We start from the raw sequence: 13588 nt of genomic DNA, 5'->3' as shown, positions 1-13588 counted from the left end.
TGAACTTTCTGCCTTGGGGTGTGGTGGAAGCCTTTTTGGAAGCTTTTAAACAGAGGCTGGATAACCATCTGTCAGGGATGCTTTGATTGTGCTTTTCCTGCATGGCAGGGGGTTGGAATAGATAGTGCATGTGGTCTCTCCCAACTCCATTATTCTATGATTCAATGATTCATTGATTCTTTAACACTTTTATTACATTATTGTACTACTATAATCTCACATAAAATGTCTGTGTTTCTCTAGCCTTCCTTCAATATCCTCCTAATCCTGATCCTACTTTTAAAAAACCCTTCCAGCTTGTTCAGTGGTTCTCAACCTGGGGTCCTCAGATGTTTTTGGCCTGCAACTCCCAGAAATCCCAGCCAGTTTACCAACTGTTAGGATATCTGGGAGTTGAAGGCCAAAAACATCTGGGGACTCCAGGTTGAGAACCACTGAGCTAGATAGAGGAGAATGAGGAAAAGTTCAGGCTGGGTAGCAACTTAGTGAAAAACAGCTAATTTGTTAGGTGCTTTGTCAACAGATATTCCTGCACATGTTTGTGAAACTAAATAGGTAGGTAAGTAGGCAGGTAGTAGATAGATATAATATGGATATTAAACATATCCATTCATTATACATACTTAAGGGAAAGAGGTTTTCAGGCTTTCCACAAGAGTGTTTAATGCTTACATAACCACATTTCACATCATTCTAATAGTGTGTTGGGGTTTGGTTTGGGTTCGCTTATTACAAGCTGGGCAGTCTTGTCTAATGGGCAGAATTCCCTCTGTTGATTGACAACCAGGACATTGTTAAGAGGAATAAGAGGAATAGTGGATAGACTATATGAGTTTATAAATACATTATATCAAGATAATACTTATTGGGAAGCCATCATTCTAGGTATAAGATGTCAGCCTGTTCTGGGTGAAGTTGCATTCCCCTCTTAAAAGACCAGACATATAGACTGTGAATTTTTCCTGGATGCAGCCATCGTAGTAGACGGTCAGACACTGGACAGAGCTATATTTTAAGTACCAGCTACATCCATTGCTATGGTCCTATGGTTTTATCTCATTTGGATCACTCTGTGTGGAATTCCTTCTGAAAGTTTATTATTATTATTATTATTATTATTATTATTATTATTATTATTATTATTATTATTATTGTATTTATACCCCACTTTATCTTCCCAAAGGGAGAGTTGAAACAGCTTCACTTAAAAGCATTAGTACACAATTTAAAGTGTACAAATAAACAAACATTAAAACAGAATTAAATACAAACAGCACTAAAAAAATCACAGTTTAAATCCGTCAAAACATATTCAAAGTTAAAAACCACAGCACCCCTGACTAAACACCTTCATCACTAAAAGCCTGTCTGAATAAAAAGGTTTTAGCCTGCCGCCAGAAGAACATTAGGGAGGGGGCCATTCTGGTCTAGAGGTCTAGAGTTTACCTATTTCAAAATACTAAATTTTTATAGTCAAAATATTCTCATCACCTCCACCAATTTATTTCCAAATGCAACTAAAGATGCTCTTAAAGCCCTCATGGCCTTTGGACTATGCTACTTGAAGAGCTGTTGCCTTCAATTTGAACCTGTCTACCCTTTGAAATTAGCCTTCTGTGGTCACATGTGCCTTTGGTACCAAGACTTAAGATGAATTTCTTGGTTGCAAAGCCTTTTGTGAAAATTCATTCCTCCAAAAGAGTTCATTCCTCTTCTTTGTTTGTATCCCCCAACAACTGAATGCAATTCATTTGTTTTGCTTAATTTTCCTTTTATTTATAGTTGAGTTTTTTTGGGAGGGGGAAGGGGTTGGTTTTGATTACTATTTATTGTGGCAGATATATGTTTAGTGTCTGAAAAGGGTATGCCTTTCTACCTGGTAAACAGTAGGATCTTGGCTTGGCTTTCTTTGCCGGATGGTTTGGAAGCCAAATTGAAAGCCCATCATTTTCACAGTTGGCCTTTGTGGTTCAGACTGTCAACCAGGAATCACTCTCATCAAGCAGTCAAGGATCAAAGAGAAGGGGAACTGATATGATGGGTTAACATAAAATTCCCCCTTTCTTCTGGCAGTGAATTGTCTGTCTGTCTGTTGTCCACCATTTTACTCATATCACCCCTTTCCCCCAAAATTGAGAACTTAAGGGTGGCATGGCAGCTCAAGAATTGGTAAAATGAAAAAATTCCTACCACAGAACCACTGTAATAAAGAAAAGTGTAAAAATCTTCTTTGAGATAGTTTGAAACAAATTTACTCATAATTTTAGAAAATTTGGCTTTGTAAACTTCCTGAATAAATGCCTGGGATCCATGTACAGGTAGTCCCCAAGTTACAAACATCCAACTTGCAAACAACTCATAGTTAAGAACAGGGGTGAGACAACAGGAAGTAAGAAAAGTTTACCTCTCGGAACAGAAATTCACGCCTGAAAGAGTTGTCATGGGAAAAAGGTGTCTCAACTGAAGTTTTATCATGAACCCTTGTTTCCATTGCAAGCCACATTTTTCAAAATCCAATTATCGCAGGGGCATAAAATGAAGTGAAATCATCTGAACAGGGGCACAGGCAGCAAAACAAGCACCATAGGGGTGTTAACCCCTATGTTATCCAAAGCTAAAAATATGTGCGGGGACTCGGGGCGGCTTACATGGGGCAAAGGCCCAAACAACATAAGGACAAAATAAACGACAACATAATACAAATCACAATATAAAAAGATAAAACAGTAATACAATATGAAACAAGAGTATTATAACAGTTAAAACCAGTCAATTAAAACAACAATACAAGGATAAAAAAATTGCATTTAAAACACATAAAACCTACAAAACCTATCTTGTTTGAAAAGCCTCGAAATCTTCTTGCGTGGAATAGCTTTTAATTGGGGTTGACAGAAACCCAAGAGCTGCATTTTAATCATATTTAACCTTCTCGGGAATTTTTAATGGTTTTATTTATTTAATGATAATTTTACATCTGACCTGGATTGAGGGGGAGTGTTTACCTTTTTAATGGTTTATTTTATATTTATGTTTAACTGCTGTTGTAAATCGCCTCGAGTCTTTGGGGAAAGGTGATATAGAAATCTCCCAAATAAATAATAATAACTTGGGGACTGCTTGTATAGGCATGTATAGGCAAAGCAGATTGTACTTAAAATAGAGTTGGATTGATGCCTGGATCCCACAAAATGACATTTTTGTTTTCTGTAATGTATAAACTCTAGAAAGGACCACAGAACAGGAGACATTTTTTCAGTGGATAAATATATTAGGTCTATATAGGGCATCCGTCACAATCTGTCTCTGCTAAATTCAGTTCTGAAAATTGCCATGCCAAACACCTAATAAGCTGTATATTGGTCACTTTGAGATTGGTAACAGAATGCTACTGAACATACATGAACGTTTTACAAGTATTCAGTTATATAAGAAAGTGACTGTTGTGATTGCAAACTAGGGTGAGTGATGAAAAAGATGCACGCGGCTATCTTCAGGCTTTGGCTTCTAAGATGACAGAAGAACTTGAGTCTTTGAGAAGCTCCAGTCTGGGATCAAGAACACTGGTGAGCATGAAAGTCTTATTGATTACTTAATCAGAGAGCATTTATACTTCTGCTGCATGTCAATGTTCCTTTGGCAGTTCACTTATCACTGAGTTATTTTAATCTCTTTGATATAATGGAAAATGAAAACATGGGGAGAAATCCTTTCCATAAAATAAAAGAGGCTATTCTAGAATCAGTTTTCTACAGTGGCCAACTAGAGATCTATCAGTAGTTTTGAAGAAGTTCATGAATGTGACAGTCCTCTTCTGTTACTGATCCGCAGAATCTGGTATTTGCCAAACCACTTCATTATCTGCAGCTATGTTGACCTCCAGCCATACACCTGTACAATCACTTTTAAAAATAAGGTGCGATTGATTACATCTGGTAGCTATGAAACCCCCAAGTAAATTATGCATTATGTATAGGATTCTTTTGATCTCTTCAACATTGCCAGCCAGTTAATTCCCTTGTCTGACTTTCAAGTTTACGCATTATGTGTATGGGAGAGGGAGGGGGATGGAGGGAGGGATCTCTGTTATTTTTCAATGCCATATTCAATTTGATAATTCACTTCTCTCATAATTACCTTTCCTTCTAGAACAAAATATTATATGCATTATTTCTTCATGGGGAAGGTACTCCACCCTTCTTATCATTCTGGATACATTTCCCTGTAAGCGTTCCAATGCTATATACATGGAATCCCCGTGTTACAAACATCTGACTTACAAATTACAGTAGTCTCACTTATCCAACACTCGCTTATCCAACGTTCTGGATTATCCAATGCATTTTTGTAGTCAATGTTTTCAATGCATTGTGATATTTTGGTGCTAAATTCGTAAATACAGTAATTACTACAAAACATTAATGTGTAATGAACTACTTTTTCTGTCAAATTTGTTGTATAACATGATGTTTTGGTGCTTAATTTGTAAAATCATAACCTATTTTGATGTTTAATAGGCTTTTTCTTAACCTCTTCTTATTATCCAACATATTCGCTTATCCAACGTTCTGCCGGCCCATTTATGTTAGATAAGTGAGACTCTACTGTACTCATACTTAAGAATAGAGTGAGACAAGAGGAAGTGACGAAAATCTATCCTTAGGAAGGAAAATTCACTCCTAAAGAGTTATCATAATAATAATAATAATAAAACTTTATTTATATACCGCCCTATCTCCCGGGTGGGACTCAGGGCGGTTTACAGTCATAAAAGCAACACAAACATTACATAACAACATAATACATAATACATAATACACATTATTAAACAAAGTAAAATAATACAATTATAACAATAAATCACACTTACATGACCAGATCAAGGGGACGGGAACCATAAAGGGAAATCTTATGCAATATATTCAGGCTCAGAAATCGGCGGTAGTCCAATATAATTACTCAAAAACCTGCCGACACCACCAGGTCTTCAGTTCCTTACGGAAATTGGATAATGTAGGGAATTGCCTGATCTCTTTTGGCAATGCATTCCAGAGCCGGGGGGCCACTGCCGAGAAGGCTCGTTCCCTCGTCCCCACCAGCCGCACTTGAGACGGTGGTGGGAACGTGAGAAGAGCCTCCCCGGAAGATCTCAAGGTCCGCACTGGCTCGTAGGAGGAAATGCGATCACGGAGATAGGTAGGGCCCGAGCCATGTAGGGCTTTATAGGTCAAAACCTGCACCTTGAATTGGGCCCGGCAGTTTATCGGCAGCCAGTGGAGCTGCTTTAATAGGGGCATTGTGTGCTCCCTATAGCCGGCTCCCGTTAGAAATTTTTTCATGAGGAAAAGGCGTCTCACCAATCCTTGTTTCCACAACAAGCCAAATTTTTCAAAATTCAATTATTACAGGGACAGAAAGTGAGGTGAAATCTTCTGAACAAAGGTACAGACAGCAAAACAAATGCCACAGGGATGTTAATGCTTCCCTGTGCTATCCAAAGCTAAATGTGTGTGTGTGGCAGAAGTTACACTTTAAAAATGTACCTGTTCCAACTTACATACATATTCAACTTAAAAGCAGACCTACAGAACCTATTTTGTTCATAACATCGGAACTGACTGTAATGTCTTGGAATCTTTTTTTTTTTTTTTACAGTGGAAGTGGGTATCATAGAGTCTTTTATGCATTCTCTCATCATGATCCATATTTATGAACTCAGATTGGAACAGGTCTCTTTAAACCTGGTCCTAGTTAGGATTTTTCTCTCTTTAGGTATCAAATTGATAAACAGTTATAGCATTTTAGTAGTTTTTGGTTTTTATATTGTTGTTATTGATGTTGTTGTTACATCTGTTTTTCACCTGTCTCTCCTTATGGATTCAGGTAGGGAACAACAAATTCTATCTCTCTTCTCAGCATATTGACGGTTGTAGCTGAATTGGCACAAGGGAAAGTAATTGCTTATTGTGCTGGAAACCAAAAGAAGGGTGGGTCTCAGAGTTCATTTCATAGAATCGTAGAGTTGGAAGAAACCACATGAGCCATCTAGTCCAACCCCCTGCCATGCAAGAAAAACACAATCAAGCACCCACGACAATGGCCATCCAGCCTCTTTAAAAGCCTCCAGAGAAGGAGCCTCTATTACACTCTGAGGCAGAGAGTTCTATTGCTGAACAGCTCTTATAGTCAGGAAGTTCTTCCAAATGTTCAGGTTGAACCTCCTTTCCTGTAATTTGAATGCATTGCTCAGTCCTAGTCTCCAGGGCAGCAGAAAATCTGCCTGCTCCCTCTTATGACATCCTTGCACATATTGATACGTGATTATTTTTTTACTTCCTAAAAAGATTTTAGAACAGGTCCAATAATCTAATTTCATTTAAAACACTGAAATAAGATAAAGGAATATTTGCATTTTGCCCCTCAGTAGACATGAAACGGTGCTGCAGATTCTTTATTAAACTTCTATTTTCAGCGTAACACTACTCAATTTCTATTTTCAGTCTGCAGCCATTTCCACATTTACCTGAAAAGCTCTACTGAAAAATCTCAATGTGGCCTACTTTTGAGTGGGAATGTATAGTTTTACATGGCCTATTACAAAACATTTCTCAGTTGTTGAAATGGAATGCCCTTAAATGCAGTGTGTTTCCGGAATATAATCTTTCTGAGATCTCTTCAACTCCAGCCTTACTAACAATGATGAATTCAAGTGAGGTATTTGAATCGATTTAATATTTAAAGAAGTTATAAATTCTTTAGTGGTATAAACAATTGCTTATTGTAATAGGATCCTCTTTGGAAAGTAAGACGAAGTCAGAAGCTGGATATGTCTGCAAGACTAGAATTGCAGTCTGCTCTAGATGCTGAAATACGTGCCAAGCAGCTAGTCCAGGACGAATTAAGGAAAGTCAAAGATGCCAACCTATCTTTTGAAAGGTAACATTTGAGGTTATTTGGGGTGGGGGAGTTGAATATTGCATGCATGTCTTTGAAAGAAAGCTTTTTTTCATGCATGTTTTGAAATGTTGGATAATGTAATTTCTTGAAAATGTAAGAAATCACATCATGAGGTTTTAATTAATACTAGTGACCTGAAACCAAACAGTTGCCCAACTAGTTTCTCATTTTCAAAGGAGCTTCAAGTAATACTTTATCATGCTACATGGCAGATTTCTTTTAGAACTGAGAAATCGTTTAAACATAGTTTGGGGTATGCTGTTGGGAGCTTCCATTGAAGGGTGAAGGAAATCAAGATGACGAAGGGCACAGAGGAACAGTGATTTCCTCCCCAATGTCATCTTTAGATAAAATACTGGAACCAAAGTCAGACCACTCCAGTCCTAATAACCCGAGGCTTGGCAGCTCCTTGTGTTTGTGAAAAGGATGGAGAAGGTTCGGCTGGCCTCTTTTGGTAAAGCCCTGCTCTTCCCTTGGTAGCTTGTATTTTGAAACCCCCTGTCTCCAATGTCTGTAGAATTAGCCACACATTTGGGAATTGTCATCTTTTAAAGCCTTGTTATGAATGTATGTGTAATGTATGATTTTATCAGTCTTTCTGAATTTTTACGCTCGATATATGAATTTTCATTGCCATGCTGGATAATGAAGGAGCCAAGGGCTAGAGCCAACTGCTGTCTACTTTCATTGAAGCCCTCAGACAATTATTTATATTCCTTTTTTCTGTTCTAATATATTTCAAAACCTGACTACTAAAATATTAGATTCACTAATGTAGACTAAACATAGGCATGTTTATCTGGAATATCAATGTGCAAGGGGATCTTTTAGCACCTTAGAGACCGAAAGAACAAAGTTAGTAGCATGAGCTTTCATAGCTACTTCTTCAGATGTTGAGGATGTAGATTTAGGGTGCATCTACTGTAGAATTAAAACAGTTTGATACTACTTTAACAATGCTATGAAATTGTGGCACCTGTCGTATTTAGAAGTCTGTAGCCTGTAGCATAAAGCAGCAAAAGAACAGCTGTGTGTTGTGATTTATGTGAAGCAGTGGTTAATTTTTTTAAATTATGTGGACTGACAGATCCCCCTAGAACAGTGGTGTCCAACCTTTAGTCTTCCAGGTGTTTTGGGTATCTGCTCCCAGAATTCCTGAGCATTGGACAAGCCGGCCAGGGCTTCTGGGAGTTACAGTCCCAAACACCTGGAGAACACTTGAGTCCCCTTTGAGCAGATAAAGCAGGGTATAAATAAATATTATAATCATAAAAATCGAAGGTTGGACACCACTGCCCTAGAATATGTTGTAAAATGTACTGTAGTTGTAGTTGTAGGGGCTCTCTGGTTGATACTTGGCAGGATGAGAATGAAACAGTAAAGAACTACAAAAGCTAAAAGGACTGGGGGGAATTAGAAATGGAAAAATGGGACAGAAAGTATTTTGTTCTCTTATGTTTCAAATGTTTCAAGTTTTCATTTTGCTATTTAGCAAATTAAAGGAATCTGAAGTAAAGAATCAAGAACTCTTGGAAGAAGTTGAAATTTTAAAGAAGAAACTGGAAGAAAAATACAGGACTGATGCAGGTAATTTAGGCAACTTAACATGTAATAATAGCAGAGTTTTTGTTTTCAATTTTAGTTAATTAGATTTTCCATTTTCCAGGTCTTAAACTTTCTGACTTCCAAGATTCCATTTTTGAGTACTTCAATACCTCTCCACTTGCACATGATCTGACTTTCAGAGTAAGTGTTACTATGTGATTACAAATATTTGCCAAAATAGTGAATTCATATGTAACAAATAGATGTTAAGCATGCAGGAATTCTACATAGCAAGCAATGCATTTGTGCAATCTTGCTGAGCACACTGTAAACTGATTTGTCATTTATAACTTATAATATAAGAGCAGGTGTCATTCATGCAGAAGAGGATTTCTGTGCAACAGTAATCTATATTGATAGTTCTCCAGATTTTGTCAGACTGGGATATCTATCAACCCAATTCAGCATATGAACATGATCCAACAACATGTGGAGAGCCATGGGCTCCCCATATAAACAGGAGGCTTTAAGTGGAACAGACAGCAAATGAAGAGGGATAAAAAAGACAAATGATTTCATTTGCAATGAGATAAAGTTAACGCTTGTCATATTCTGTAGTATACATATGCCTGTTTCTTCCCCATTTTCAAAATCTTTTTATTTATTCTCTGTCTTTCCTTCAATTTTTAAAAAAAGAAAGCTTAATTCTTTCACATTTCTCTTATACCATCCTGGAGTAAGCCATCTAGCATTTAATACTAGACAGAAGGGCACGTTAAATTATCTGCTCTGGCTGGAATTAACAGTAGAGTTCAGGCTGTTGAACCCTATTGAATGTTGAACCCTATTAAACACTAGGGTTCTGGCTACTGAATTTAGTAGTTGAAAAGGAGAAAAAAAATTAAGCTTCCCGCTAGCTATCCCCAGATCTATGAAAAAACAGAGATCTGTAAATGTGGCCATCAAAATGAAAAAAACTTCTGAAAATGTCTAGGGAAAAAACCGAGGAGGCACAGGTGATATTCATAGCCCCATAAGAGCCTTGGCAGCCATAGGTTCTTGTACGTGCCTTTGATTTGAATGATTTAAGTTGACAGTGGCCAGAAACAGTACTTTTTCCTGTAGTGATACCATTTCTTCAAATTTTTAATTGAGTGCAGTCAAAGAGCTTCTTCCAAGCATTTGATCATTGGGGTTTTTATTTTTTACTTTTTTACTTTCTTCTAAAAGGAGTTTTTAATGTTTAATGACAGACATATCATTACTTTTAACTGCTTATAAGCTAATCAGAAGTTTTATTAACCAAAAAGGAGAATACAGTGAGCCCTAAAAATTTACAAGTTAGGGGTGCAGGACCCCTTTTAAAGTGGAAATCCCATGAATATAGCCTTGGTCATTTTTTACCTGAGAGAATTCTTCTTTTGGATCTCCAGCACAATTCTATGGTCATCTTCTTCTGGGTCATTCTGGAGGACGGTACAGGCATATGTAAGTCCTCCAACATGATTATCTGACCAAGTATAATCACACTGGGGATTATAAATGCCTAGAAGGAACATTTCTCTAGGCATTTGAACGTCCTCTAGCATGACTTTATGGTCAATGTCTGGGGGGAAGGTGACTATAGAATCACACTGGAGGACTTACAAATCTTTAGAGGGAACAGATTAATTTGGTTGTATGTAAGTCAGCAGTGGAGGCAACAGCAATCCACAAGTAATCAATGTGAACACTTAACCTGTAAATGTGGAGGAATAATTGTCGACTGACTTTAACTTCTGCTGGCTTTCTGGCCAAAAGGAGTGTGGTGAGAGTCATGAGCTAAAGTTTTGTAAGTCCATATTTCTCTGGAGCAGATTTTTATGGAATTTTGTGTGATCTCTGGAAGTGAAATCTTGGAGAAGTAAATTGTAGGCTTGTGCAATACGAGTAAACCGCAATTTGTTTTGGTGTCCCGGATTTCGGTTGGGGGGAGGGGAGTCCCAAACCATTTTTCAGAAGCCACCCGAATTTGGGGGGACAGAAATCTGTTTTCAATCCAGAAAGCCGAAAAATTTGTTTTCTGTCCAGCCCAAGGGACTTCCCAGGCTCCCCTTCCTGTCATTTTAGGCATCGCTTGTCCTTATATCCTTCATTGAGACCTGGATCAAAGGCATCACAGTTAAGATACTACTCTTTCTGCAATCCTTTTCCTTCAGTCTGTAGAGGACATCTGGGTCTAAAGAAAAGGCTTAAGAAACCTTGCTTCCTGCGATCCTTTTCCTTCTCAAGGCTGCCTCCCTCCCCGCACTCCATGTGTAACCACAAGAAACTGAAAGCAGCTGGTTTTTGACAGCCACTGTTCTGTTGCAGCCGGTAAAAAATTGGTGGCAGAGCCCACAATGCTATGACCTTCCGAACCAACTGAACAAGCCAAAGGCAAACTTCCATAAGAAATCTGCACAAGCCTAGTAAATTGCCCGAGTGCCCATTATTAATCCACAGAATTCATATAACTGAATGCAAACTTAATAGTACCAACCTTGTAACACTGAATTGGTTGTCTGTATTTCAGTTGTTATGTCTTGGGAATATAACAAAATGATACAGTAGTTCTCCTTCCAATTTGTTTCTCCTTTGACATATTTGTTTCAGTAGGCAATTTGAAATTGTCTGCATCTCCAGTAAGAACTGGACCTACATGTTTCAGATTAGTTAATGCGCAGCATGTATTCCTTCCGAGAGAAATTTTCACAAGCATGTTGAAATGTAATGAACTGCTTGTTTATGTTTGAGATAATGGTGGAGTGCTGTTTTCCTTCTGAATGATAGCTTCTTAATTGTGGTTGCTTACTTCTTCCATTTTTCTCAGTGACCTATATATAAAGGACTAGCTTTGCCCGGCCACGAGTTGCTGTGGCTTATGCTTTCAGAGTGTTGCTCTTTATTTACTGTCCTGATTTTAGAGATTATATTGTTCTGTATTATTATTAATCGCTTTGAATGCGATTTCCTGCTTTTTGGCAGAATGGGGTTGGACTGGATGGCCCATGAGGTCTCTTCCAACTCTACTATTCTATGATTCTATGATTCTATTTCACAGTAATTATTACATATTATATTTATAATCTTATATTATCTGCTTAGAACTGGATTATATGAGGCCCCTTCTTCACAGCTGTATAAAATGCACACTGAAGTGGATTATATGGAAGTGTGGAGTCCAGATAATCCAGTGCAAATTAGATAATCTGTGGAACAGGCCGAGGCCTAAGTCTGCCTGTCCCCTGGGCTGAGTTGGTTGCTAGGAGACCAAGTGGGCAGAGATTAGTCCTCTAACTGGCAGCAGTTGGATAAAAACAATTATTGCTCTCCCTCTAATTAGGACTTTATTTTTCTTTTCTTTTTGTTGTATCAACCTAGAGGCGTGGATGATGGGTTGTGTTGTCAAATTTCGAGGTTGGGGGGCCTGTGGTTTTGTTGTTTTGTTGGTCGCCGTGATGCCATCACTCATTTATATATAGAGATTTGATTGTGTACAATTTTATTTTAAAATAATTAAGCTGTCAAAAGACAGATTCATTATCAGACACATTTTTTAAAATCTCCCTAATTGATACATTGAATCTAGTGGCTGTTTTTAATATAAGCATTTATTAGACTATTCATTTCATAGAGAAACTGAATCTTTCAAGGGAGATGCATACCTCCAGAAACTTCCTAAAAGAGTTTTCAGTGGTTTTACCAATAATCATATTACAACATGAGAACAGATCTGCCAGATCAAACCAAAAGTCTTTTTCGTTCAGCACTCTGTTACAGTTAAGTGGTCAACTTAATGATAATGCAAAGGCCAGAAATAGGGCATGAGTAAAAAAACACTGTTCCATTTGCCTTCCTGAGCAACTTATATTAAGAACATAGTGACTATGATACTGAAGAAAGAGTTAGCTATCCTAACTAAAAGCCATTGATAGCCGTGCCATCCATGAGAATTGGATCCCTCAAGCTATAATGGAGAATATTGGTAGAGGTCAGACTCAATTCAAACATGTCAAATATAGCTATAAAAGCTTTAACAACTATTTCATAGTGTCTGAATTAAAGAAGCAATATTTCTTGGACTTTCAAAATATGGCTTGCACTGTCTGTTCTAGATGAGGCTTGCAAGGTTTTCAAACTAGGAAAATTGAATAGTTGAAACTAGTGGAGCAGATCTATATAAAGAGGTCCTTAAGACTCACAAGAAGAGGACCTTTTATGAGAATTCAGGGCTCCTACAAGACCTCAAATTCTGTGGGACCCCAAGCCACTGGACATGTCGTGATGGAAGACCAGAGACTATTGCAAGAGTAGGAATGTTACCATTACCAGCCCAAGCACACTGCTCAACCTGAAGCAAAGACAGAAGGTGATACCTGCAGTTACAAAAGTTCTTCCCCCACCAGCATTTGTTGTATAAATTTTTCATACAGCATGTTCAAATAATCTTGCATAGGAGATTCCTAGTTATATGAATCAATTCCCTAGTTATTTCCAAGGTGGCTTACCATAATATTTCTGCTCCTGGAGACATATTTGAATCTTCCACTATTTCAGAAATCAGTTGCAAGAATTCAGACAACTTCTCTAAGTAGAAACATTTTTACACAATTTGGGGAGAAGTACATTGGCTATCTTTTCAACATTTAAACCCAATTGAAAGTGTGGGGACTTATCTCCAAAGCCCTAAAAAAAAAAACTTGGAACAACCCTACTTGAATTAATGCCCCCCCCCCCCAAATAACAAACTATTCATTGAGATTGTCAAATTGAGGCTCTCTTCCTGAATTCTATAAATTGGAGAGATGCATTATACTTTCATGAAAGAAAATGTTTTTGAGTTCTAACTCTTAGAATGACCTACTGGCAACCAGTAGTGTCCACATAATATAATAAAAATTGAAGAGACCTTACAAGATATGTAATAATAATATAATAATAATAATAATAATAATAATAATAATAATAATAATAATAATAATGGAGCCCCCAGATGGCGTAGTGGACTAAGTGACTTGAAGGTTGGGTTGCTGACCTGAAAGCTGCCAGGTTCGAATCCCACCTG

General features: G+C 37.6%; 1 protein-coding gene across 10 annotated transcripts in view; it reads left to right on the top strand.

Annotated features, from left to right (window-relative positions):
* Positions 1-13588, top strand: part of cdc42bpb (CDC42 binding protein kinase beta) — a 143837-nt gene that overhangs the window by 88219 nt on the left and 42030 nt on the right. For all 10 annotated transcript variants that reach the window (XM_062968505.1, XM_062968504.1, XM_062968507.1 and 7 more), the window contains 4 exons: positions 3461-3566; positions 6788-6936; positions 8450-8544; positions 8624-8703. In XM_062968505.1, the coding sequence (XP_062824575.1) occupies positions 3461-3566; positions 6788-6936; positions 8450-8544; positions 8624-8703 (430 nt within the window). The remainder of the gene's footprint in view (positions 1-3460; positions 3567-6787; positions 6937-8449; positions 8545-8623; positions 8704-13588) is intronic.

Source organism: Anolis carolinensis, chromosome 1 (assembly GCF_035594765.1).
Source record: "Anolis carolinensis isolate JA03-04 chromosome 1, rAnoCar3.1.pri, whole genome shotgun sequence".
NCBI classification, from domain to species: Eukaryota; Metazoa; Chordata; class Lepidosauria; order Squamata; family Dactyloidae; genus Anolis; species Anolis carolinensis.
The sequence above is the reverse complement of the archived record's forward strand: the minus strand, read 5'-3'. Positions and strand labels throughout refer to the sequence as shown.